Source organism: Oreochromis niloticus, linkage group LG19 (genome assembly GCF_001858045.2).
Source record: "Oreochromis niloticus isolate F11D_XX linkage group LG19, O_niloticus_UMD_NMBU, whole genome shotgun sequence".
Taxonomy (NCBI): Eukaryota; Metazoa; Chordata; class Actinopteri; order Cichliformes; family Cichlidae; genus Oreochromis; species Oreochromis niloticus.
Genome location: NC_031983.2, coordinates 9550835 through 9578708, shown reverse-complemented (window position 1 = coordinate 9578708; position 27874 = coordinate 9550835). Strand labels below are relative to the sequence as shown.

The window sequence follows — 27874 nt, the reverse complement described above, 5'->3', positions numbered from 1 at the left end:
AGGATAACTTCACATAAAAGCCTGACTGAGGGGAAATCTTTGCACTACACGAATCACAGATTTCTGGATTCCAGTGTCAGCCACCTACCATCGTGTTTTTCCTGAGATCATGTGATAAATAAGGGAGGACAAGGTTGGGACTGGGAGGGGGATGCAAGCACTGAGAAAAGCACTTGGACCACACAAGGCTAGCTGGACACAAGTGTGTGAGTGAGTAAAAGCTGCTGCCAGTGGCCTGAAATGAAGGTAAGAAAGTGCTGTTTTTATTCACCTGTCATTTATTTGAAAAGGGAAAGACTGGCACCGATTCCCGTGTTTCAGTGTTGGACTGTGCTGTGTTGTGTATAAGACTTGTAAAAGTTTACTCTGCTTGGAACTGGAGTTTGTTTCGAATGAGAACGTACACTGCTAAAAATCTTGAATGTTACGGCACCTTCAATAAATAAAGAGGGATAAAGAAGCTTTCTTGTCATATATTATGCACATTCTGATAACTCCAGTTAAAAATTTAAAGAGTGCACTAAAAGCACAATGCAAACAAATATAAACAGGACCTCGAGTAAAGATAGCACTGCAACATGTGCTTTCTTTTTTCACAGAACTGAAAACTTCCAGTTTAACACCACACACTGCCCACATTTTTTTTAAATTAATGGCTTGTTTTTCTCCCTGCAGAGAGCATGCCATGAATATTAAGTATCAGTTACTACTAGATACTAGACAACATAAGATACTTTACATGCACGGATGACAACAAAGAGGTTTGAAGAATTTGGTTGAATCCTCTTTGTGCACACCAAGCAAACCTTTGGAGAGAAGCTCTAGTCTCAAGGATTTATCTTCAACCACTTAGTTACTCCTGGTTTCTCCCTTATTTGCAGGGGTCACTACAGTAGGCAGCTATTTACAAAGAAAAAAGGAGAAGGAGCTGCTCCTTTCTTTTTCTGCAGGACTTGACTACTTTGCGATGCACAGGCAAAGGGATTGGAACTTGCAACCATGCACTTCAAACGGATTAGCACATTTCAACAGATTGGTCAGGTCAATGGCATTAGATAAGGTAAAGCTAAACAAGAAGCACTCCGAGAGCGCACACCTCCAGCGAGGCAGCTCACTGTCTGAGATTTTTTAGATACATTTTGGTTTCTTGTTATTTTTAAACTAGTAAAGCACTATTTCAAAAAAGTGCAGAGAGCAGGCGTTTGTTTTTTTCCATGTTAAAACCAATTTTTAATATACATGACCTAATTCTGAGAACAGTATAACACTTTTTAAAAATCTATGTGGGTATAGATATACATGCATAGCATTGTTTACTACAATTCATCAAATGGTTACTAATAAGTATCAAGTGATAACAGTTTGTTTTCCCAAAAAATAAAAAAAGGAAGAAGAAACAACGTTTCAAATAGTTTTATGTTGCACTTTGACCTTCAGGTCAATCTATTGACCTTGAAGGAGAGGTCAGAGGTCAGATGTGACATGATACTTTAAATCTTTATATGGTACTTTCTGTATGCTGATGATACACAGTTCACTTGTAAGAATCAAAATTTTTAAGTTATAAGACCTACTGTCAATTTTTTAACCAGTAAATCGTTCAGTTGACCTTGAAGACCTTGGTGGATGTAAGCCAAATTTTAATGTGTCGCTAACATGACCCCGTGTTAGGATGCCTGGGTCGTTGACCCAGGGTTTTTGGGTTTATTATATTATTTATAATTTCTTGTCTTTGGGTTTTTGTTAGAGTCATGTCTTATGGTTTGTCTCTGTGTAATCCTTAGTTGCTGTCTCCCCTGTCCGCTATATCCTCGTGTCCAGTCAGTGTCTGTGTCTGCCCTGTTCCCACCTCTCTGTTCCCTCTGTAGTGCTTGCCTGTGAGTCTGTCTGTAAGTTCAGTCTGTGTTACTTCCTGTTTTACTTTGAAGGTCCGGGTCTTATGTGAATGTGTCCTGCTTTGCTTCCTTGTCTCGTTAGTTCTGATTTCTCCCAGCTGTGCCCTCCTTCTGTGTCTCATTCCCCTCGTTACTTCCCAGTGTACTTAAACCCTGTGTTTCTTTGAGTCAGTGTCGTGTTGTCTCTCATGCTGTGTGGGTCGCCCTGTGTTTCCCGTGAGTTTGTTGTTTCCCAGTTTAGTTTGCTTTGTATGCTCGTTTTCCCGTGCCAGCAAATAAAGCTGAGTATTTTGAGTTCATGCCTTGAGTCTGAGTCCTGCATTTTGGGTCCACCACTCCTCCTTGCCTGCCTGCCACACAGCCAACCTTAACACCCCGCTCTGCACCCCTACAAAGTTTTATCAGAATTCATTCAAAACTTCTTGAGCTATTGTGCTTACAGACATATTGTTGACCTTTAATTCTGAAATGTTAATGTCTTTAACATGTTTGCATTTCCTCTTCTTTCATGTGACAGGTGAAAGCCGAATCTCAGTAAAATCTCAGCGCTGGTGCAAGTGCTACGATGAACCTGACAGAAGTTCACGGCGGGAGCCTTTCTAATGAAGCGAATGCATCTGACAATGTTACCCTGGCCATCCTGAACATGCAGGGACCAATGAACAAGACAGTCAATATACTGACTGTCCTCAACCTTTTTATCACCATGATATCCCTGGGCTGCACAATGGAGATTTTCAAAATTAAGGCCTATCTCTTCAAGCCAAAAGGAGTAGCCATTGCCCTGCTGTCCCAGTTCTGCATCATGCCCATCACCGCTTTCAGTCTCGCCAAAATCCTGCAGATGGAGCCCATAAAGGCGGTGACGGTGCTTATCTGTGGGTGCTGTCCCGGGGGAACCTTATCAAACATTTTTTCTCTTGTTGTGAAAGGCGACATGAACCTCAGGTAAGCTGACGCTCCTGTTTGCAGTAATTGCACTGCTTTTAAAGTAAATAATGCAGTGAGATACTTGCACACCAGTGCAATGATTTTCCTTCCTCACTTAATTGCCTTCCCAGCATTGTGATGACCACTTGCTCCAACATTGCAGCGCTGGGTCTGATGCCTTTGCTGCTGTATGTCTTCTCTCAAGGCTTCACTGGATTGGAAAATGCTGTGCCATATGCCGGCATCCTCACCACTCTTGCTTTCACCCTGGTGCCTTGTGCTTTTGGCATCGCTATTAATCACTTCAAACCAAACGCCGCAGTGATCGTCAAAAAAGTGAGACTCCCACACTCAGACACATGCCATCGCGTGACTAGATTTAAGCAGGTTTCACAGCAGATGTTCAGATTTATAAGAGCAGTTCTTATAAATTGCTAAAAAATTGTTTCCAGTTTCAGGACTTTGAAATTGAGCCAGCAAAAAAAGTCAGTTTATTATTTTCACCTGTGGTTTTACACTGTGGCATGAAATATCTTCCGTGGAAAAGGCCTGTTGGGAACAAAAGTTGTGTTTACCAGAGCTGATTTATTGCACGGAGTTTGGGTAATTTGTGGCTTACGTTACCAGCAGAGTTTGTAAAACAAGAAGGCTTTAGTTTTTCACTCCTAATCAAAACCAGTTCTTGACTATTGTAATCTGTTTTCTCCTTTTCATCAGGTTGGTCTCAGTATTTTGATCATCTCCAGCATCATTATTTGCACCCTGTCCTTCCATATTGTCAAAAATGTAATATGGATGATCCTCATGCCCGATGCTCTTATTGCGGCTTCACTGATGCCCCTGATTGGCTTTACGCTGGGATATGTCATGTCTGTCTTATGCAGACTCAGTCCACAGTAAGTGAATGCACACTAAGTGTTCTCCTTGACTCTAAAAACAAGCAGGTCCAAGGTTGTGCCTAAAGTTTATACTTCATGTTAAATCTAAACAGAGGCTCTCTGCAGTATATTCTGTTTCTCACACTGCACTGCTCTTGAACAATAGTCCGTGTTCTTGCACTGTTTATGCAAGAGGAAATAAGGCAGTTGATGTGTAAACCCTTACTGGAACTACTGCTGCGATGCAGTTTCAAAGAGAAAGCACAACTTTTTAAATATTTTATTTCATGAATTGCCACTGTAAGCAGGATTTATTTTTGCAATTTAAAATAATATTTTTGGTGGGGAAATGGCACCACAAGTGTAAGCCTGCTACTGAACTGAAAGGTTCTCATGGTGTGTCGTCCTGCTGAAAGCAGCCAGCAAAAGATGGATACACAGTGGTCATAAATGGATGGACATGGCCAGCACCAATGCTTAGGAAGGCCATGGCATTTAAATGATGCTCAGTTGATACCATGAGGCCCAAAGAAAGAGGCCAAGAAAATATCCCTTACACCATCACTAGCAGTCTGAAACATTGATACAAGGCCGGATGGATCCATGCTTTCACGTTGTTTACACCAATTGTGATACTGCCACAGCAGAAGTCAAGACTTATCAGACCAGGCGTCGCGTTACCAATCTTATATTGTTCAGTTCATGCACCTGTGCAAAATAAAAGTTATCTCAGTGTCCTTGTCGTAGCAGACAGAGGCACCCGGTGTAGTTTTTTTGTTGCTGTAGCCCATCTGCTTCAAGGTTCAATTGGTGGGGCCAGAAGGTCACTGTTGTCTTCCTATCAGCTTGGAGCATCCACGAGGCATTTTATTGCCAGGATATTTTGTCTGCAAACCCTGCAGATGGGTGTATTGAAACCAGTCGATCAGCAGTCTTAGAAATACTAAGACCAGCCTAACTGGCACCAGCAACCACACCACATTTAAAGGCACCTTTCTTCATCGTTCTGATGCTCAGCTTGATTTTCAGCAGGTTCTCTTGACCATGTCTACATTCAATGCTATTTGCATTGAACATGCGTACCTAATAATATGGCCTCCATGTCCTATAGTACTGGAGGACTGTAAAGTATGTTAATACAAGTATGTTATGTTGCTATTCAAAAGAAAAATGTGTATAGATGCAAAAAGAATACTCTGTTTAGGAAATATTTAATTACATTTTTAGAAATCTTTAACTAACCAACAGCACATAGATAAATTAACATTAGCTTCACCTCATCTAAACATATCAATAAAAAACTACTTCACACATGGATGCAACTGCAAAAACCAATCATAACCACATTTTTTACACTTTGCCAAAACTACTTGTGTTCTAATTACTAACTAATTTCTGCTCAGATTTGTGTTCACTCACATAAATAATAAACATATAAACAATTTGCATATGAATGAGATGTTCAGTAGAACATATATTTTACAGCAGAGGAGGATTCAGCTCTGAAATTTAAAATATGTAGTCTCAAAATCTAAAGAAAACTGCTTCACCTATTTTTAGATGCAGCAGGACCATCTCCATGGAGACTGGATGTCAAAACATCCAGCTGTGCGTTGCCATCCTAAAGGTGGCCTTTCCTCTTGAGGTTATTGGGCCCATGTTTCTCTTCCCTCTGTTATATATCACATTCCAGTGCGCTGAGGTCTTTCTCTTCGCTCTGGGCTTCAGATGTTATCAAAGAGTCAAGCCACCAGCTGAGGGTAAGTGTGACAGCTGCCTGCATGTTTTTTTTGCAGCAAAGCTCCAAAGGGTTGGAGCAGATGCACTCACCCCACACACTGATGTTCTGATCTGTTGAAAATGAGGTCAAACTAAATATTGTTTCCCCTTTAATACAGATACAGAAAAACAGGAAGACCAGATTGTTGATCCTCAAGATAAAGAGGCGAAGCGACCATGAGAGCATCACTGATGATATCCCAGCGCTGGCGACGGGTACAAGGAACCGATTCGTACGTAGAGAATAAAGCCACCCAGTGCCCTTACTTTATAAATGTCATCTGCCTGTTCAAAGATCAGGGCTGTGACACTGAAGGAAGGACTGGGGAAGGATTTGCAACCGTCCCAAATGTGTGTGGGGGGGTTCTCTTTATAGCGATTATTAAAGTGTCATCTGCTCTTTTCACTCAGATGTATCTCAGATGCGACAATGACAAAACTGTCAAACAGCCAACTGTAACACCTCAAATTATATTTAATTAAAATGAGTGTGGGATATATACAGAGGAAACTTAAATCTTTTGTTTTTTTACATATATTAAAATACCATTTTCACACAAAAAAAATAAAATCCATTCATCAATCCCAAGGTAAACTCAATGGACCGTCAAACAAAGTGAACACTTAACATTACACTATCTGTACACTTATATTTTTTTTGCGTTGGATCTTCCCAACCACATTTACAGTGTCACATATAACGTGCCTGCAGTAGATTTCAAAGTGAAGCTGCAAAGTAAAAATATCTACTTTTTAAGGTTTCCATGAGCTGTAGAGGGAAAAAAAAACAACAAAAGAGCAAAAAGAAGCCATGGCTGATCAACAGCGTTTGGGGCACAAATAAATTAAATACACCTTTTAACTTCCCATTTAGAACCAAAACAGGAATTCCCAAGCAGCCTGAATAAATTAATAACAAAATATTTACCTGTGTACAAGTAATGTGTCTGGCAAAGCCACATATAATGTCACTAAGCAGTGGAGGCATTTTACTGACATTCATTTTTAAAATTTCACAAATTATAGATACCTGTGCATAGAAGTGGAAAGCTAAGGCATTGGGGGGAAGGGGATGAGTATTAAGAGAATATATTTGGAGGAATGAAGTATGTTGAATGTACACCCTGAATTCAGCAGTGTGAACTCTTGGGGAAGGAGGGTGGACAAAAAATTTTATAATATACAATGAGACTCAAAAATGTAAGTTATGATTAATCAGAAAATCTTTCAAGATGATGCTGTGAGCTTACATAACATGGACAGCAATTTATTTGACTAGCCTTTATGTATCATTGCGACCATGTTTCATGAATGGTGTGACGAGTAGTTAAAGAAAAGAAACGGCAAATAAGACAAATTACTTTGTAGCTCCTAAGATGAGTTTGCGGCTTTGCCCAGTCAACTGAAACACATAAGACATTTTACCCCAACAGAACTGAATATAAACTCCCTCAGAAGTGCCTGCTCCTTTCTGCTTTGTTCAACATTTTCAAACTGAGTTTTAGATATTAGACAGACATACACAGTGCGTGAAATGTCATGAAACTGTAAGCATGTATGTACATGTGAATCCTTTCTGTCTTCTCCTTTGGGATGGCCAGATGAACTCTTCTGAGTGACCCACAGCTTCCCTCGGGGCCTCTGTAGTTGAGTTTATTTATGTTGACAGCTGTGGTGAGAAACTCCTGCTCATCATTACAGGTTAGTCGCAAAGCTGGCTGTTTTGGGTAAGTCCAAAGGCTGCAGCATGTTTCAAGCCTCCTTCAGCAATGGAATATCTGTGAAGGAAAGACAAAAGTTTGATTATTACAAAATTTAAGAAGTGTTTTAAATAAATAGAAAGACATCAAAATAAATTTAGCTTCACCATCAGAGTAGTCCATCTCAGAGTCGAGAGACAGGCTATGGTGGTCGCTTCCTCCAGACGGCCTTCTTTGTGATGACGAGGTGCCTGCTGCAGCACCTGCGTGCTCCAAAGCCCAGGTAGAGGAAGAGGGAGATGAAGAGGATGAAGACGGTGGGACGGGATGGACCACAGCCATCTCAGACTGCTGCTGCTGCTGCTTGAGGGAAGAAGGCCTAGAGGGGCCAGCCTCTGGCGCTGTAGCATGCTGACCCTCCGACAGCACTATCTGAACTCGAGATTCTGAACTGAGAGCAGAAGCTCCACTGCTGCTCACGGCTTCCTCATATGAAGGTAGAGTCACCTGCACTCCCTCCACCATGATTGACACAGGCTGTCCTGACACGCCCTGATCGCGTCTAGGTGTAGAGGACAAGAACACAGTTACATTTTTGTCTAGTTTCCATACTCTGCACCCTTTGTTCGTGGTCAAATTCAGGGGAATTTTTGGGCAGACTTACCGATGGAGAGACTTAAGTTTTGGCTGAAGAAGCACAAACAGCACCACCAGAAGCAGGATAAAAGCCACCGAACTAGCTGTGGATGCCACTATGGATAAAGTTGGCATCCCCAGTGGCAAAGCCGGACTGTGGTCTGTGGGACAGACGAGCAGTTATATGGTTATCAGTGCAGATTTTTTAAATTATTAGCTGAAATCCATTTTCTTATCTTCACCTTGCTTCATGATGCAGCTTAGCTTCATTTGGCTGTCCCACTCCCCATACTGACAGGTAAGATATTTATACTCTCCCTTGAGAATGTATCCTTCATTGCAGAAATACTCAATCACAGTGCCATGAGAAAGTCTTTGGCATGGGAAGGGGTGGCAGGTGAAGCCTCCGTTCTCTGGCTGATATGGAGGCTGGCATACTGTTAAGGGTAGAAATAATAAATGAGTAATAGGATTACAGAACAGCAAAATCAAACGGAATTCTGAAATAACTATTATATTGAGATAAAATGGGCAAACCATCACTATAAACACTGAAAAGAGTTAAGATCTAGCAGGATAGAGACACTTTATTCCCATTATTTATAAATTGCTTGTTGTTAAAGGTGGTAAACAAATGATTTTGACAACAATTCTTATCTTACACCTGGCATTAACATGTCAATAGTGTATGTATGTGTACTGTATTTATTCTTATTTTATTTTATTCTAATTGTCCTTCATAACTTTTGCACTGTCCACTTCCTGCTGTGACAAAACAAATTTCCCACGTGTGGGACTAATAAAGGTTATCTTATCTTATGTAACAAGAAAATTACCATCACTGTGTATGCAGCGAGGAGACTCAGAGGACCAGTGTCCCAGTGTGGTGCAGGTGACAGTTCTGGGTCCATCCAGGAGGTAACCTGGATTGCAGGTGTACTGTAGTACTGTGCCAACTGGGAAGAAGCTCCTATTGGTTTCTGTCAGATTGGCTGAGCCATGCTGCACCATCGAGGGTCTTCTACAACCTTAAAAAGGAGACGATAAGGAAAATACAGTTGATAGCTGTAAACAGCTCAACTCCAGCTATAACTACAGGCTTTGTTCATAAAACATTTTCTTAACTATAAAAATAGATGAAAGAATAAAATAGCTATAACAGATATGAAAAGCCCTTTGGTACAGTGTGAATTGATGTATCAGCGAATCCCATTTTACCTTGCTCAACGAGGCAGCTGACTGGCATTACAGTGTCCCATTTCCCGTACTGACAAGTGATGAATTTATATTCTCCCTTCAGAATATAGCCGTCATCACAGAAATACTCAATCACAGTGCCATGAGAAAATCTTTTGCATGGAGAGGGGTGGCAGGTGTAGCTACCATTTTTTGGCTGATATGGAGGCTGGCATACTGTCCGTGAAAAAGAAAGAAATCCAATGAATGTATAGAAACAGTAAGATGTGTTATGTCTATCTGGAATAATAAAAAACTAATTTGTTTTCATTTAAGGATACAATGCAACTAAGAGTTAGGCAAATTAAGAATTGAGAGGAGGTTTGTCTTTACCATCACTGCGTATGCAGCGAGGAGGTTCAGAGGACCAGTCTCCCAGTTTGGTGCAGGTGAGGCTGGTGGGTCCAGCTGGCAGGTAACCAGGATCACAGCCATAATGTAGTACTGTGCCCACAGGGAATAAGCTCCTGTTGCTGTCTGTCAGATTTGCTGAGCCATGTTGCACCATGGAAGGTCTTATACACCCTAAAGAAGGTGGTGGCGGCACGGGTAATTTATGTTATTCATTACATTTTTATTATTAAATACAAACACAAAATGCTTCACAAGACATTGTAACAGATCAAGAGAAAATAAATATATTTGAATAAACACAATTAATTTGAAATTATGTCTGTCGAAGATTTTTTTTAATTGCAGGGCTAAACATGCATATGATAACCAGAACATCTCCACAAATCCAAATCTCCCTGGCATTAATTTGCTGCACGCTCATGTTTAAGCAATGTGTTAAACTTTGAAGAGATGGGATCAATCTAAGGACTGACCAACCTTGGCTTACACAGCTGATTTCCATGGGGCCGTCCCATTCTCCATCTTGGCATGTCAGGTAGTTATAGTCTCCGCTGAGCATGAAGCCCTCATTACAGAAGAACTCAATCACAGTGCCATGGGCGAACAGTCGACAAGGAGATGGGTGGCAGGTGTAGCCCCCGTTGTCCGGTTTAGAGAGGGGGAGGCATGCTAATGAGAGGAGAAAAAAGAAAAACAAAAAAAAAATTATCTTTAAAAGTACTTATGCATTAGAAAAACTGGCTGAAAAATATTAGACAGCAAAGTGCAACATAATTAAAACTTGAAAAGAACTGAAAGTTAAAAAAAAAAAAAAAGGGTTAAGGCTATTTTACAGATCATAAAGAAAGACAGCAGTGGAGAGAATATCTTACCACCACTGCGGATACAGCGCGGAGGTTCAGAGGACCATCGTCCCACTGCCGTGCAGGTGAGGATGTTGGGTCCATCTGGGAGGTACCCGGGGTCACAGCTGTACTGCAAGACTGTGCCCACAGGGAATGAGCCCCTGTTGGTTTCTGTGAGGTTTACCCAGCTGTTCTGAACCATGTACGGCCTCACGCATCCTGGAAAGGGAGGAAGAACACAGAAGAATTTCTTTAACACTGCTCCTGAAAAAAGGCAACAAAGAGTTTAGACTGATATTTCAGCCAGTATCAATGTAGACAGAATCACTCATGGCAAACCTAATTATAAGTCAACTCAGTATTATCAATAACAACAGTTCTGCAGTTCAACATCAGCACTCAAGTTTATCAGTTTTTAGTTAAGACAGTGTGAAAAACATTCATGCAACATCATCATTTTTGACAATTTTGGCCGCTTTCATCAGACACAGTTTTTCACGCCTTTTTGCAATCTGACAAATCTGATTCAAGCTGATCACATGAAAACTATTTTCTCGGGATTAACAAAAGAAACAGATGGACATATTACAAAAGAGGGAGCCAAATGTTACAAAACAAACTGAATTATTCCTGTATGACTCACTGGTAATCCTGAACACTATTAAAAAGTACTTCCTAATGATAAAGACTTTTTAACAAATATGTTTTTATATATTCATTATACCCCACAGAATAAAAACATTAAACTGCACCAAAACCAATATTCTAAAAGTCTTATTGCTAGAGTAGGACCTTATAAATGTAGAGCACAAAGGCTTTTGTTCCAAGAGACTGACTAATCTCAGCTTTCCAGAAAATGAATGTGTCATGACAATCACCCTGCTATAGAAAATACCACAATACTGTGTGTAAATAGAAGATTTTGGTGCAAGAGAGGCAAATTAGGAAAGGTCAGTGGCTCACCAAAATCAGTTTAAACTTTTTAAGACATTCAAAATTTAATCAACATGTTTGTTAATTAACAATTATCAAATATATAATAACATCAGTCTATATGATCCATTTTTATTTATAAACCTCACCATGAAACTGAAAGGTGTACAGACATCATGGCTGCTTTTTAATTAGCCATGTACATGCAGACGTTAGAGGTAATTAATTGATTGCATCCCTGGTGTTTCCCAGGTGAAACTTGTGGTGATCCTCTTCAGTGCTGATAAATATGAAACCAAATTATTATTTTATTTATTGCCATCATGGTTTGATAACACTTTCGTCTGAGGGATAATTGATTTTGTCCTTTGTTTGTGACATTTTTGACACAGCTTTGTATTTTTTCCCTCCCGGTCTCAGACATGGCTGAACGATAGCCATAGCCTCTTTGATTTAAGAAGAGTATACAGAGCCTTTTTAATGTTTCCAATGCAAATTCTTCAAATTGCCTAACAACTCAGAGTTGAACTACAAATTTAAGTATAATAATTATGTAGTTGAGCTTGAGTTAATAGGTATGCTACACAGAGATGCTTTATTAGGGCTACAAAATAATACATCTGATGACATCTACTGTGTAGTAGATGGAGTAGGGCTACTGACTTCTAATATTCACCCATTCAATCTGTGTCATGATAAAGCTAATTTAATAAGTCTATTGTGAGAAAAGATGTGAACATAATAAATTCTGTCCCATACCTGACCCCTGCCCAGTGGACACTACAGTCAGAAACAGCAGCAACAGGAAGGACCGTTTAGTGGCTGAGGTGTGGGCCCAAAGGGCTTTTGATATTGACTCTATCATTCCATTGCACATCTTCCCCTTCAGAGTCAACTCAACCTGGCAGAATCAGAAAATAACATTATTAAAAAAACTGTCGATACACAATGCTTTAAAGGTTATCCTCCACAGCCTCTACATACTGACACCTGCTTGGTGCAGGTACACTGCAGAGCTTGGGCAGCTGCCAGCGAAATGGGTGTGATTATGGGGAAGTGCTACAATGACAGCACTGTAAAGATATTGGTATTAGCATCTGGCAGAAGAGCATTAAACAGAGAGCAAACCAAACAATCGCTCTCATACGTTAAATATACACTATTTAAGAAGCAATTGCTTCATCTAAATACATACGACAGATAAAATATAACTACGGTGGTTCCGTCTCAGCGATTACACACCCATTTTCACTGTTTCGTTTTTAGCATTCGCAGCTCTCTTTAATAACGTTACAGGACACAAGGCCCGGACAAAAGATGCCATTTTTACACAAATAGTATAAAATGTTGATAAGTGGCTACCACGTGTGCTATAGCCAATGAAAATGTATTATCCGACAAAGTATATCATCTGATTTCATTGTTACTGTAGTTCAATATTTACCGTTTTAGCTTGCTAATGCTAAATAGACAAAAATGGCTCACCATTAAACGTTACTCACCACTAAAACACGGCCTCGAAACCTCCACCGTCGCACCCTCACAGAGCAGACATGAATAAGCAATATTCCAGCTATGCCGAAAGAATTTAATTCTACAGCAGAAACAACAAAATATATGATTTAACGCGCCGAGCGTTACCGCCCCAGCTAAGCGCCAGCTAGCTCCAAGCTTGACCCGCTACGCTAGCTAGCCGCATTGATTGAAGCGTCAGCTGAGCCGCCTCGATTTCGTTCAGTAGCCATAGTAACAAATGTCCATAGCTACCCCATCAGAGGTGATTGCGTCCTTAGTTACCAAACATTTAGAGGAAAAGTCTTTGACTGTAGTTAGTTATTTAATGGTTACAAATACACCCTTGTAACTTTAGCATTGAAGGACTGCTAACCCCCCCCCCCACACACATTATGGAAATCACCAGAGGCACTTTAGATGACATTTCCCGACCTGCGTCGAGCGAGCAGACAGCTACCCGCGTGTCCAGCGTATCATTACCTCAAAGTGACAGAATTTGTCCTACAGCTCCATTTTCCCTTGTTGTTTTGCCCAGCGATGCTCCTGATGCTCAGGTAATTAAATAAACACGACACATTAGCATTACATATCGCACACAACTGGTGTGCATCTCGTAACTTTAGACTACAATTTCCTGTAGATTCCGAACAGCTCTGAAGAGACTACAGTCCACTCATCAGCCACATGTCCTGGCAAAGGTAACAGTTCCACACAGTGTGCTGTGTCGTTGAAGAATGGTCCACTTTTATTGACGTTCACTCACTTTGTTACAAAAATATTTGCACTTCACGTAGATCAGTTTCACGCTGATGCTTCCGAGGGAGAGAATAGACATTTTAAACTGCAGAGAGCTATTGAAGAAATGAAAAGACTCGATGACATACTGTCTGCAAAAATCTTCAAACTAAAAGAAGTCCGGCGACAAAGAAAGGAATTTCAAGCAAAACTCTGGCAAGAGTTCAAGGTAGACACACCTTTGTATCCATTCTCCTTCCTTGATCAGTTTATTAGACTGTTTTAAAACTAAAATATATTCATTCTTATCACCTCAAAGTCAGAAGTCAAAGTCAACTTGATTTTTAAAAACCATATGTACAGCTCATACACAGGAATTTGAAATCGCAATACTCCCACGGCCCTGAGTGTTAAACTAAAACAATCTAAAAGATATATATCACCTATATGTGATTTTATACTGTTTATTGTTCTGCAGCAGAATAAGCCTGAAGGTCACTCTGGATGTGCTCAGGAAGCTTTGAACACAAGGTTGTTTTTGGCTTTGGAAGCACCCGAAGGTAATACTCAGAACAGCAACAAGTGTGTGGGTAACTTGCAGTTCATATCATCACTGAGTCACTGATAATGACTTTCTTATCATCCTCTAGGAACAGATGAGGACAACAACGTTATACCTGTGTTTGACACTCAGATTCCTGAACATGAACAGAATGGAAACAACCAGCACTTGGAGCCAAGTGAGCTTGTGGAAAGACTGCAACAGAAAATACATGTTCTTATTTGTGCTTCCAAAATTGTGCACACGATGGCGCCACAGGCTCGGGGAACTTGGGCATTTGATTCTTTGCTTCACTTCAGCCTGCTGCAGACATTAATGTGCTAAAGGAAATATTTCCAAGAAGTGAATGTATAGCAACTTGTCCTGTGTGACTCATAAGCATTTTTCTCTTCGGGATCATGTGACTTTTTTATGCTATTGATTCCCTAAGAAATAAATCCCTCCCCAAAACAGCAGTCCAGGAATTCAATGCTAATTGCTCCATTCAAAGATACTTAGGCAGATTAGCTGCTTGTTATCATAGAGGCCTAGATGTAGTCAGTATGCCACCTTGTAAGAATTCTTTACAAACTACTTATATTTGTATATTTTACTCTGATCACTCTGATTTGAGCAGCTGGAAACTCATCATGTCAATAGGATCACAGAACCACATTTGTAAAATAACATTATCAGATTTAACTGGTTATTAGTGTCTTGGCTTACTATTTCAATATTTATCCTCAGAAATACATTGCATACTTCTTCTTGACAGGTAGAAAGAGGCCAGACAGCTTGACCAGATCATTTGAAGGAGATTATGAAGACACTAGGGAAGACCAATTTGAAAGCAGCCACTCTGGAGATTCCAAAGGCATGAATAAACACAAGGACTTTGTCAAGAAAAACATTGAGGTATGTCAAAGTTCACACTGGGCCAAATGGAGTGCTTGGATATATCGCATGACTTAAAGTGAGTCTCTCCACTGTTGGTTTTTCCACTGAGGAAAATATTTGGTCTCTTGTTAAAAAAACAACAAAAAAACCCCATAATTTATACATAACAGGACACCACTAAAAAGAAAAGAAATGCCGGGCAAATAATGATTTTCAGTTTCTTTCACAAATGTTGTGTAATGCAATAGCTTGTAAATGGCGAAGGAGGTGAAGTGCTTTTGACCCAGGCAGAGAAAAGGCGTCTGGCTGAGCTCCTCCGAGAAATAGATGAAGAGGAAGACGACACTGCCAGAGGCGCAGACAGCAAGGTAGGCCGACAAGAAGCCCTAACATGCAACATATGCTGTAGAATGAGTCTCTCTTTTTCAAGTTTCTTTGTACTTACCCTTTGTGTCTCAGAGGCCTTGTGCAAGAGCACAGTCGGAGGAGATGATCTCATCAGCTGCCTCCTCTACCAACACATTGATCTGCTTTCTACATATAATAAAACTTACTTAGAATTCTTATAATGACCTTTTAATACAATCCCTTCATGTTTAAATAAATAGTTTCTTTTTCGATATTATGCAGTCCTGTAAAAAAGAGCTTTCACAGGACTCTGTGCAGCCCTGTACATACAGTACTTTAATCCATGAGTTTGGAGAATCGCCTTTAGCAACAAGAACTTGAAGTATTTGTTTCTGTGTGACTTTATCAGTCTGTCACATCATTGTGGAGGAATATTGTTCCACTTTTCTTTAAACTGTTGCTTCAGTTCATTAAAGTTTCCATGTAGTTGTTTAATCTCAGCTCTTTTAAGGTCCCATTACAGCATTTTAGTTGGATTGAGGTTCTGACTTTGATCAGGCTTTTGCAACACCTTGATTTTCTTTTTCAGCCATTCTGTTGTAGATTTGCTTCTTTGTTTGGGGTCATTGTCCTGTTGCATGATCCAGTTTGGGCCTAGTTTAATCTGTCGGACAGATGGCCTCATATTTGACTCTATGGTTGACTCGATAACACCAAGGTGCCCATGTCCACAAAACAAGCTGTAATCAGCACTCCTCCACCGCCATGCTTGACAGTGAGTATGAGGAGGTTTGTGCTGTTATGCTGTTTTTGGTTTGTGGCACTGTGCATTGAGGACGGATTGCTCCAGAAGTACTGGGGTTTGTTCAGATGCAGTTTTGTAAACCTAAGCCGTGCTGCCGTGCTATTTTTAGCAAACAGAGGCTTTCCTCGCAACCCTGGCAAACAACTCATGCTTGTCCAATCTTTTTCTAAGAGTACTGGCACAACCTTTAATGTTTCACATGCAAACTGAGGCCTGTAGAATCTGAGATGTAGCTTTGGGGGTGGGTTTGCTGTAATGTCCACTTGTAAAGACTGTGGCACTATGATAACACATACATGAATACTACAGACCAGCAAACAGTAAAAACATCATCTTATATAGAGGTACTCACATTTGCTGATGATCAGTTAAGTGAATTTGATTAGCAGCACCTGGCTGTTACTTAGCCCTTAATTCCTATGAAAGCAGTAATGGTGTACTGAGTTTGAAACGTTCTTTTTCACATGACTGTAGGTGGAAACATATTATTGTTGTTAAAATTGTTAAATAACTCAGCCACACTTTCGCCCTCAGAAGAGCATATGGGTCAGATATCCATGTTTTAAAGACTGCTTGGCAGCTTAGACAGCCGACGGGCAGAAGATTCTGACTTCTGAAAGCGCTTCACATTATGAGCCAGATGTCAAGTGCCACATGTGGTTCACATGGAATGCTCCATGTTATCCATTAGTTTTATAATTATGTTTTCAAAACTATTCCCTCTGCTGTGTTTCAGCACAATTCAGAAGCCAGGATCCCTACAGCTGCACACACTGTGCTGATAGAGCTTAAAGCTAAGAGAATGGACCTTTTGTTTTCCTTTGAGGATTTATCTGAGACCCTGCCACCTGGATTTCCCTGTGAACCCACCCACTCCATTCTAACTTCAAATGATTTTGTTTTCACTTTTAATTTGCCTTAATAACTCTTTTGGCAGCTGCGCGACCAGTTTGAAGTCAGATGAGATGAAACCCTCTGGAATGCAAGAAAAAAACCCCTTCTTACCTTTAACATGCGGTTCCATTTAGTTCGACACTGACAGCTCTGCATCCGTGGCACAGCTTGCCAAGGTTTTGTAATGTCTTGGTGCTCTATTCGTGATGCTTCCCTTGACTTTTAAAACAGTACTGAAGTCATTTTGGTGGCAGATACCAAACCGGGGGAAGCACAGATGCTCTGAGTCTTTTCATTGGCCGCAAGAAGACTTCCTGTTATTGCAAGACATGCTATTATGAATAGCAATAACGTAGCAAGCATATTATTTATGTCACCATGACTCTGGCAGCAAAGTGTTTTTAGTTCTGAGGACTTCACCAAGTTCTTGGTAGAGTCCTTTGGGACACATCAACCAAAATCTACTGCTTACTGTTTGCCTCACACATTGATTTGGATGTTACTGACTCCTGTTCTCACAAGCTCTGCAGTTTTGTGTAACCCGATAAATCAGGAGCAGTCAGTAATCGCAGAACGCGTTTATCCCTTAGGAAAGGCCTTGTGCGAGAGCCTTTGACTATATCTGGCTATAGGAAGCACCAAAGCTCTATCAACACGCAGATAAAGTGGGTCTTTATTTCTTGTCTTCAGATCTGGCCCACAGAGATGAAGTTGACACAGAGCGTTGGAGAGAGTCTGAGAATTAATTTATCCGTTTTCAGGTCTTTGTTCACATTCCTACACAGAAACTGGTCCATACTGGAAGCTGCAGAGAGTTCAGTTTGCCCACCTTTACTTGGAAAAAGAAGAAAAGCTCTCCAGAATCGCAAAATAGCAACTTTTGTGCATTTTGCTCTTTTAGGCTCCTTCCATCTTGTATCGCAAATTTGACAGAACACATTAAAATATCTGTCAAATTGTGAGTTTTACTCTGGTATTTTTTATTTTGTTGGAAACATCAGTGCTGTTTGTTGGCCACGGCTGGCTGTGTGTACGGATTTTTCCTTGACTTTGATAAATACCTACAGTATCACAATGCAGCTGAAACGATAAGTGCTTTCACATGCACATTTATGCACGTGGCGGGTCAACGAGGAAATCATTAACGAAGAATCCATGGGGTAATAATGTCCCGTATTCTTGCACACATCCAACACAGAAAATCTTGAGTTCTCTCAGTATTCCCTTTAATTAGAAAGAAAATGAAATTTCAGTGCTTTAATTGTTGAAACTGGTGAGCTTTGAGTTGCTTGGATGGATTTGGGCTCTTCCATACTGCTCCCTTTAAAGGCTTTGTAGATTCCCTCCTCCAGCATCATCTCTATATTCTTTGTGACCACAGATGAAGATTCACTTAATATCAACTAGAGGCTTCATGATCGGACAGAGCTGTGCCCACTGGACTGGGTTCAGACCTTTAAATCTGACCCCTCTATCACGTTATTAATGTGTATTAATGTGAGTTATATATCTGTCAGTGTTATATCTGTATATCAGTGCTGCTCAGTTTAGGGTAAAAGTAAAATTCTGGTCCAAGGGCTTGTTTTTTTTCTTTATCTGTGAATTCCTCTCTTCCATGGTGAGCAGCAGCAGGATTAAATCACTCTATGCTTGATGTTTTTATGCGATGTCCGTCAAAACCTTGCATTCTGTCATGCAATGGAACAAAACGCATGCATGTGAACCAAAAAGGACATACGGACCCTGTCTGAAGTCTGGCAGCGAGATATTCTGCCATATCCAAGGAAATAATTGCAGCGACTGAAACAATAGAATAGATCGACATATGAAGCACTAATTTGTGTCATAAAAAAAATTACGGGTCTCAGCTTTTACATTTTTGCTTTGTGATGTGTTCCACCTACTTAATAGACCCCAATGTTTGCTGTTTTCTTTTGCCAGTTTTCCTCCGAACCCCCTTCCCAGTGTTCAGAGGTTACAGCTGCGTTCTTTGGAGAGTTACGATCCTCTTTGGCATGATAGTCTTATTGCAAGATCTTATCTCACCGCCGCACTGTGATGAGCTCATCATCCACCCATTGTTTCCCACGTGAGCCCCACTGGGATAGACAGTTACTCTGAGGAAGATGCATTTGTCATTGTTTGGCAATCGAGCCATCCAGACAAAAATTGTAAAATTGTAAAATTAAAGTTGTATCGCTCTCATGTTTTTCCTTTTTTTGTACTTTAATGTTAAGTTGCTAAATAACTACGTTGGCAGATAATGTTCATCAGTCTCTCATTTAGGTTGCCACATAATAAAGCAGGCTAACACGCATTGGACCTTGCTTTTCTTTCAGGAGACCATGTGGGCCGTGTCTGTCCCCACAGTCCAGGGTTACACCCCGGAGCCCTCTGACCTGGAGCAGCTGATTGACATTGACTCCAAAATTGGCCTTCTCCTTCCTGTGGAAGAATTTCACTCTGTGCACAGCTCATACACCAACTTAACCATGTCACAGGTAAGCCAGTGTAGTGGAGTTCTAAGGGCAATTGGGTTTATACTCTATAGTAGACCTCGGAGATCTCACCCCTGTTCACCAGTGGTGGGAAATATTATTGTGCAAGTTGCTGTATTTTGGAGCAGAGGCTTTGTCTCATGTTTCCATGCAATTTTCCACATTTCCATGTAAAGAGCATATTATAATGCTTTTCACGCAGTATTAGCTGCTGGCAGATTTTAATGCAAAAAGTTTTCTTACGCTGTTTCCTTACAAACACTACCAGTCAAAAGTTTGGACACACCTTCTCATTTAATGGTTTTTCTTTATATTCATGACTATTTACATTGTAGATTCTCACTGAAGGCATTAAAACTATAAATGCACACATATGGAATTGTGTAGTAAACAAAAACTATGAGCTATGAACTAACTCAAAGCATGTTTTATATTTTAGATTCTTCTAAATAGCCACCCTTTGCTTTGATTACTGCTTTGCACACTCTTGGTATTCTCTTGATGTAGTCACCTGAAATGGGTTTCCAACAGTCTTGAAGGAGTTTCCAGTCCATCTCCTTCCAAACCATCTCAATTGGGTTTAGGTCAGGTGACTGTGGAGGCCGGGCCATCAGGCGCAGCACTCAGAAGTCAGAAGTCAGCTATGTACCAAGCTGACTTCTGCACAACAACACTGATGGTCCCAACCCCTTTAAGAAAGCAAGAAAGTCCACAAATGAACCCTATGAAGGCACACCTGTGAAGTGAAAACCATTTCAGGTGACTCCATCATGAAGCTCATTGAGAAAAGGCCACAGGTTTGCAGCGCTGTCAACAAAGGATGGCTACTTTGAGGAATCTAAAATATAAGACATGTTTAGAGCTATTTAGCAATTTTCCCTTTGCTACATAATTCCATATATCTTGCTTCATATTGATGTCTTCAGTGAGTATCTACAATGTAGAGAGTAGTAAAAATAAAGAAAAACAATTTAATGAGAAGGTGTGTCCAGACTTTTGACTGGTAGTGTATGTTCTTCCCATGTGAGTAAGGGGGACTTGTATGTGCTAAATATTGTGTTTATACAGTTAGAATCAAATCTATGCTACCTGCTAATCTTTACCTCTTAAATGCTGCACATTTTCTAAGTTTCGACTCTGACCTGTACATCACTACAGCGTCAAACATTCAATTTTTACCGATATTTATGACTGTAAAAAAATGTTTTTCCAGACCTCAGTCCTCTACCCTGGCCCAATCCTAGACGTGATCTCAGTGAGTTATCTCAGGACTTTATATCACTGTGTTTTCAAAGCCAGATGGCATGTGCGTAACCTGTCGGTGGAAAATGATCTTTTTTTGAAGTCGATGTTGAGAACCCAGGGTGCCATTTTCTGCTATCACTACTGGATCTAGTCTAGGAAAAACTGCAAACCTTGAATCTCGGTGCTGGAACAACATGTGAAGTACGTATGATATGATGTCCAGAATGTTTATGGCGCCGATCTTATTATTTCACTCTCACACTGTAAGTGTAGTCAATCATATGTGGAAATGGCAGTTTAACCAAGCTTAGCATTTAAAGTTGAGTTGGATACAGTAATTATTCCATGTCAGTTCATCTATGAACCGCATCTGTCCGGATGATAAACAGATCTATAACCTGGCTGAGTAGAGCGCCAGATGGATACCATCAAAAAAGGTGAACTCTTTGGCAAAGGTGACACGCTGCCTCTTCAAGCACCCGAAATGAATGACTTAGAACTGTTTTAAATGGCTAAACGGATACTTAGGTTGAACCATATTATCATTACTCATTACTGTCACTACTCAGTAATCGGGACTCTGGTCCTATAAGTAATACCATTCAAAATAAGACAATCCTCTCTTGTGCAAGATTCTCCCCACATGATGTGAACTGGACTTCTGGCCAATAGTATGAAATCGTGATAATACTAGACAGCTGGATGTGTCACTTTGTGCAGCCCACTTTCCCTCCCTTTCCACCCCTTTAATCATCTCGCCTGCTCAAAAGAGGTTCTGGAAAAGTAACCCCCCCCTCCCTATCATCCATCCATCATCTGCTCTCCATTAGTGTTGAAATGGCTAATTCAGGCATTCCTTTTCAATTGATGTAAAATGTGAATTGAACAATGACACTCAGATTTTGAATAGCAAATAACCAGTTGAGCAAATGATACATGTTAAACTTCAAAATTCAGCCCACAGGTGTGAAAAATGAAGTGTTTTCTAACCTCAGCTCACTCCCGTCTTGCTGTTGTGGCACAGATTAAAAAACAGCCATCCGCAACAATAAATCGCACCAGTGGCTGTAAATCCTTAAGGTGCTCATAAAAGGAAATATGCCTTTGTTTTGAACTTACCTTTCTTCTTAGGCAGCAGCTCCTGAACTTCTAACCGAAACCATTCGTGTAGCGTGGACCTGCTTGTTTGCCGACTCATTCCAGAGCCGACTGTAATGTACACACAAAAAAACGACGTCGATATATCAGTTTCAACAACACCGAAAGTGTTTTTTCCCCATTCGTATTAAATCATGACCTAGATTTCCATGTTTTCCACTGTCTCTTGTTTTCTGGCTGTGTCAGATTGTCACGTTTTACATAGAAGAGGGAGTCATTCTCTCTCGAGCGTGCACTCCCTAATAAAGAATCCAAAGTCTTAAATCTGCGTGTTCCGAACTCTGTGGTGTTCTTTCCCAGTGAGTTGCGATTGATAATCCCTCTTTCATTCCTAGCCACCTTAATAGTAAATTCTCTCTGGCTACACAGCCTCTCAGTTGAGGCTATGAGGGCTGATGGAGTCTGGGAGGCCCGGCACAAGCTGGGATGCTGCCACAGAGGAGAGTTGCTCCCCATTAGAATGTAATTTCAGACCTGGTGGAGGTAGAGGAGTGCCAGCGTTGCTTTCCTCTTTCATTAGGCATTTCCTTTTCATATTAACACATCCAGCAATCTTTACTGCATACCGTATAAAGCCTACTGTGAGAATAAACGACCTCATATATTGCAAATTATCTACTTGTACAATATTTGCACACAAGATTTTAATATCAGTGCTTTGAGATTTGATATCACTGAACTTTTTCTGTGTCAGTGTACAGTCATTAGACTGTAATGACCGAATGGTACGCTATTAAGATATCCAAGCACGTCCATGTCATCGGTCCATAAAGCATAGGAAGAGTGTTTTTTCGATGCACGCCATCCATCATTGCATTGCTACATGGTGAGTCATGGTGAGGCTTTAGTGGAAGAAGCAGTGTTTTCTTTGCCTCTGGTCATTTATGATGATAGGAAAAAGTTCAGGTAGCTACAAACCACTGAAGACCCGGAGTGAAAGGAAATAAAACACAACTTTAATCACTGTTTCCCTTGGACACCATCGGTATTGGGCTCGTGACAGCACCGATCCCTTTGCATTCTTCACTCTGCTCCCCTTTTCTCAGGCTTCAGCTGAAATAGCCTCGCTGTCATTAAAAACATCTGTTGGGTTGCAGAATTAATGTACAATACACCCTCCTACTGTACCACTGTGTGGTAATGCCTGCACCACCCACAGCTCGAAGCCAGCAGAGACGATTCTGTCATGAGAAGTAGCTGCTATTGGGTGTTCGGTGACATGGGTGTGTAAGACTTCTTTACATCAGAATTACATATGTCATCCTTTCAAATTTGGCTTTGTTTTTTGAATGTCTGGTTGCAATAAAAATTAACATTTTATGCTGTCATGGTTTTCAGTCTTGGTTTTCAATCAGTGTCACAGTTTATGTGCTCTGAAAGCCCCAATAGCTTCTTCTGTATTTGAAGTGCAAGTCCAGCTGTGTTTTTGTTGTGCACGGGTCAGCTATATTTTGATGTAAGAGCATGAGGTCACTTAGTCACACTGTGTGGTTGCTGATGAGTGCCCATAATTCTAACTGTAACAAATGTTAAGTGGGAGACCAGAGTCCTGGGCAGAAAACGCCCTTTTGACTAACAGTTTGCAAACGTATCTTATTCAGTTCATTCATATAATTAAAGCTGTGGTAAAGATTCGTTTATATATATATAAATATATATACTGCTCAAAAATAGATAGAGAAACACTTTTCAGAGTATAGACTCACGTTAGTTCAACTTCTGAGATATTGATGTGATCAGTTAATAACAAGGCATTGTTGTTAATCAGTTTAAGCTGCTTTCGTGTTAATGAAACTCCCAAAACAGGGATTGTTTTATAGACCACTACATTTTTTCCTTCCTCATCTTTTCTGATTGTTTTTTCACTAGTTTTGTTTTTGGCTGGGGTCAGTGTCACTACTGGTAGCATGAGGTGATGTCTGGATCCTACGGAGGTTACACAGGTAGTTCAACTGCTCCAGAATGTCACATCAGTATGTGCCATTGGCAGAAGGTTTGCTGTGTCTTCCAGCACAGTCTCAAGAGCATGGAGGAGATTACAGACAGTTACTTTAGGAGAGCTGGACAGGGCTGTAGAAGGTCTTTAATCCATCAGGAGGACCGGTATCTGATCCTTTGTGCAAGGAGGAAAAGGATGAGTACTGCCAGTACTGAGTACTGCTTCTAATGGGGCCTGTGCTCACTGATCAGTACTGTAAAGCCTGATTGGAATATGAAGTAGAATACCAGGTTTGGGATTTTTATAGATGAGAGCAGGTTCACCCTGAGCACATGTGACAGATGTGAAAGAGTCTGGAAAAGTCATGGAGAACGTTACGCTGCCTGTAACATCGTTTAGTATGGTGGTGAGTTAGTGATCGTCTGGGGAGGAATATCCATGGAGGGATGCGCAGATCTCTGCAGGCTAGGCAACGGCACCCAGAATAATTCTTTTTAATGTTTAAATTTTTTCCAGCTCTGCGCCCGCCCCACATGGTGCTGAGGATGTGTGTGGATTTTTTTCCTGTTTTCATGGCATCCAGACTACCATTAAAACAGGATGAAATCCTTTAACTGCCATCTCCAGCACTCCCACCTGTCTTTTTGTTAGTGTCTATAAATCATACATCATAGCAGGTCTCAGTGCCATGTTGGAAACCTTTCCTTTTGCTCTTCCTGCTATTCTTCTGTCACAAATCACCCCTGAGACTCCACCTGCATGCACTCTCTTCTTCACCTCTCTTTTGCACCCTCTGTTGCTTTGAATGGTTGATCCCAGATATTTAATCTCATCCACCTTCACTACCTTTACTGCTTGAATCTTCGCTGGTACACCCTTCATTCACATGCATATCATTCCACTTCTCTCCTGAGCATACCTTCACCTCCCCAGGCGCTCTTCCTACCTGCTCCCTACCCTAGCAATTTCATATGTAAATAATGAAAATGGGGAGCGTCTTTTTATAGCTAAATAGAGTGGAAATCAATAATTTAAAAAAACATACTTTCAGACTGCTTTTTAAATCCAAAAAAAGAAGACCTATGCACATTTCCGCCTATCTGTCGACACATAGTTTGAATCTTCACAGAGATTTAAGCATCATGTAGTACACTTTTAAAACAAAAACATAACTATTAGGTGAAAAATACTGTGTAAAAAAATAATAAAAAATATGTTTCTTGTTAATAGTGATGACAGTTGGAAAACAAAAAGGACAATGTATCGTCTGAACTCAGGAAGAAACGGTCCTCCCTGGAATACGATGTCATGTCCCCGCTGAAATATGGAAGATATGCTAACTCGCAACAGAAAACAATGTGACAGTGTTTTCTTTTTAATCATTTACAGCAGCTGAACTTTGGTATTCATCACACTGGTAACCTTCCTTCTTTTAAAAAATAAATTTATGAAACATCTAACATGAGTTTTGGCTGGAGAGCTGGTCAGAACTGAGGTGTCAGTGTTGTCGTGTGGCACGCCGGGCGTTTTTCACAAGGTTAACTTGGCTAAAAAGCACAGACTCCACACCCTTCCCCACCCTATAATTCCCGCGAGACCCAGTTTATTGTCTTCTTATAAACGCCTCTCCCGCTGGTGTTCTCCACACCAGCAGTTGTGTTAAGTGGTTTAGAGAGGTTTTTCCTTGTCATGGTTCAGATCTGACTGTTCCACTCATTATGGCACTCGATGGTGGGTAACGTAGTCACACAGACATCTGTTAACAATTAGCAAAGCTTTAAATATCTGCTGACCTCCTGTCTTTATGATCCAAATCACAACCTGCTATCCTTTGCATTTTAAATAGAGATAAGCGTATTTTTAAGGAATAATTCCACATTTTGGAAAAAATATACTTAAATTGATATCATAAACTTCACAGGGTTGTATTACCTTGTCAGTTCTCACAGTCCTTCATTTTTATTATTGATATAGAAAAAAAAGTCCACTCAATGTGTAATGTTAGCAGCTGAACTATAGGCCAGATATTTTGCCTGACAGTGCACAGGATTGATGCTGAGGGACAAGAAGTGCAAAAAGATGCTTGGATGTGTTTCCTCTCCAGATGCTTCTGATAAATATTGGAAGTATCCTGATTCTTAAGCTCTTTGTTCACATCGATCTCAACTGTGTCATTATTTGGAAGAGAGTTAAATTACCTTTTGTTAGCAAAGTGGGGCTGAGTGGAGACAGTTTTATGAGCAGTGTCTCTTAATAGTAGAATCAGACTGTGAAGCATTTTCGATGGTTTAAAGGGATTATAAATGCAAATGTTTCTTTAGTGACCTGAGGCAGTGAAGTCTTAGGTTATTGCTCTCTGATTATTCTCTGGATTATGCTGAGTTGTTGTGAAAACACAGGTGGCGTGTGTGTGTTTTCTTTAAACCCGTTTCACATTTAACATCCTTTTGGGACTGCCAGGAGGTTTTGATCTATGCAGCAGTGATTGCTACGGACCACCCTCAATTCTAAAAGAGAAAGCAACTATAAAATCCAGATGACCCACAAGTGAATCTTCTAATACTTTAGGAATGCTCACCAATCACCGAGTTATCTACAGGGATCCAAAGTACTGATGGGAAAACATGACCTCAGGAGGGGAAAAATGACAGCTTGGATACAAACAAATTTTGGTATCTGGGACATTTTTAAGATTGTGATATACAAACCCTGACACTGTTTCTTATGGTGCAGGGCTGGATAGATTTGTGGCGTAACTTTACAGAGGAGTGAGGGGAGGGAGGAGTGGTTTCAAGAGGTAAAAATACGCCTCTGTGCGTGGCGAGTGGTGCAAAAACATGCACATTTGTTTGCATTGCCTTGCTTCCACGATTGTCAGCTCCTGATGGGTATTATATACAGGCTGTGTATGCATACAGCTGTGCTGCAGAATCTCTGATTGAGAAACTGACACACGACTGCAGGTCATAGCTGGGTAAGAACGAGAAAGACACAGGGAGAAGTGAAAATGCTCTTCTATAGCTTCCGAACAGCCTGCTCCTGAGCTCTCACAGGGAGTGCTCGTGGCAAGGCATGCGGACAGGCCTTGGCAGGTAGCCTGGGTCCACGTGGCACAGCTTGAGCTCCTTCTATGCTTCACATTTTAAAAAAAAGATTCAATGTGAGTGAAAACAGAGAAACGCAGAGGAAAGAGAAGTGCGCTGTCCTGAACAACACCAGACATCTTTGCGTGAGTCAGCACGGCTGGCCTTCTTTTATCATCACAGCACGGCCCCTGTGCAATGCATAGCCACAGGGCATTAACAACTAAAACACAAGGGGGAGAATATTTTCCAATCAACAGGAATCAGTTTCTACAGCGTTACCAGGAGTCAAACTGAGCGGTCAGTAATCAACCTTCCAACAGAATCCCAAGTCATAGTGGAAAATATATTGGAGATTTTGTACGGGACTTCTGTTGAACTGTGTTTTATTATATTGAAAAGTGTTTCTTGGATTTGGACGCGAAAAACATTCTTTCAGAGTACTGAAGTCAACCACTAACCACAGTCTGAAAAACCCCCGCAGCATATTGTAGATTTGAAACAAATAACTCAAGTTTTAAGGCTGGAAAGGACGCCGATTATTGCAGGGCTATTGTAATTAACTGCAATCGATTGTTTAATAAACTGGCAACTCAAAGTATAACAAAAGCAGGCTGTTTCCATTATATATGCTGCCTGTTTTCTTTAATGACCGAGTGACTTAATGTGACCAACAGGCACTTTTAATATAACAAAGACCCTGAGAATCAAGCCCAGTGAACCACTGCATGCTTGAACAAACTGCTGTTAGAAACGCTGGCCTGTGTTCACATCACATAATTGTTTTCAAAAGAAAAATTTTTTTTCTTCTGTTTGCGTAACTCTTTGCAGTATATGTAGAAAAAAATCCAGAAGTCGTCATTTTCCTGCGAACTTTGCTCGAGAGACCACACATCGTACCAATTAGTTTATTTGGCATGTGCGGTAGCTTTTATGATTTTACTTTTGACACTTCCTTGGATTTGCTGCCTCGGAGCATGTGTCACTGTTTAGCTTGTCTTGAAGTGTGAACAAGGTCATCAAGCTGTCG

General features: G+C 40.7%; 3 protein-coding genes across 10 annotated transcripts in view; 2 read left to right on the top strand and 1 right to left on the bottom strand.

Annotated features, from left to right (window-relative positions):
• Positions 1-6884, top strand: LOC100701737 (sodium/bile acid cotransporter). 3 transcript variants are annotated; one of them, XM_005453294.4, is made up of 6 exons: positions 1-246; positions 2413-2843; positions 2957-3161; positions 3543-3721; positions 5264-5463; positions 5602-6884. In XM_005453294.4, exons 2-6 carry the CDS (start codon positions 2461-2463, stop codon positions 5661-5663), a joined length of 1029 nt encoding a protein of 342 aa, XP_005453351.1. In that variant the 5' UTR covers positions 1-246; positions 2413-2460; the 3' UTR covers positions 5664-6884. The 3 variants fall into 3 exon arrangements, with proteins under 3 accessions (XP_005453351.1, XP_025756834.1, XP_003447853.1); XM_025901049.1 differs by lacking the exon at positions 1-246 and adding an exon at positions 909-1060; XM_003447805.5 differs by lacking the exon at positions 1-246 and adding an exon at positions 2063-2111.
• LOC100702012 (sushi domain-containing protein 4) lies at positions 5938-13318 on the bottom strand. 2 transcript variants are annotated; one of them, XM_005453293.4, is made up of 11 exons: positions 13182-13318; positions 11946-12087; positions 10281-10472; positions 9886-10077; positions 9388-9579; positions 9037-9231; positions 8655-8846; positions 8061-8255; positions 7847-7979; positions 7350-7744; positions 5938-7260 (listed from the first exon to the last, which is right to left on the bottom strand). In XM_005453293.4, exons 2-11 carry the CDS (start codon positions 12061-12063, stop codon positions 7235-7237), a joined length of 1830 nt encoding a protein of 609 aa, XP_005453350.1. In that variant the 5' UTR covers positions 12064-12087; positions 13182-13318; the 3' UTR covers positions 5938-7234. The 2 variants fall into 2 exon arrangements, with proteins under 2 accessions (XP_005453350.1, XP_005453349.1); XM_005453292.4 differs by lacking the exon at positions 13182-13318 and adding an exon at positions 12689-12885.
• fsip1 (fibrous sheath interacting protein 1) overlaps positions 13075-27874 on the top strand; it is a 27476-nt gene continuing 12676 nt past the window's right edge. For 4 of the 5 annotated variants that reach the window (XM_025901046.1, XM_005453291.4, XM_019349062.2 and 1 more), the window contains exons 1-8: positions 13075-13255; positions 13342-13399; positions 13496-13665; positions 13915-13996; positions 14087-14176; positions 14753-14892; positions 15123-15242; positions 19261-19422. In XM_025901046.1, coding sequence (XP_025756831.1) covers positions 13094-13255; positions 13342-13399; positions 13496-13665; positions 13915-13996; positions 14087-14176; positions 14753-14892; positions 15123-15242; positions 19261-19422 — 984 coding nt within the window. In that variant the 5' untranslated portion in view covers positions 13075-13093. The remainder of the gene's footprint in view (positions 13256-13341; positions 13400-13495; positions 13666-13914; positions 13997-14086; positions 14177-14752; positions 14893-15122; positions 15243-19260; positions 19423-27874) is intronic. The other variant, XM_019349063.2, reaches the window with a different exon arrangement.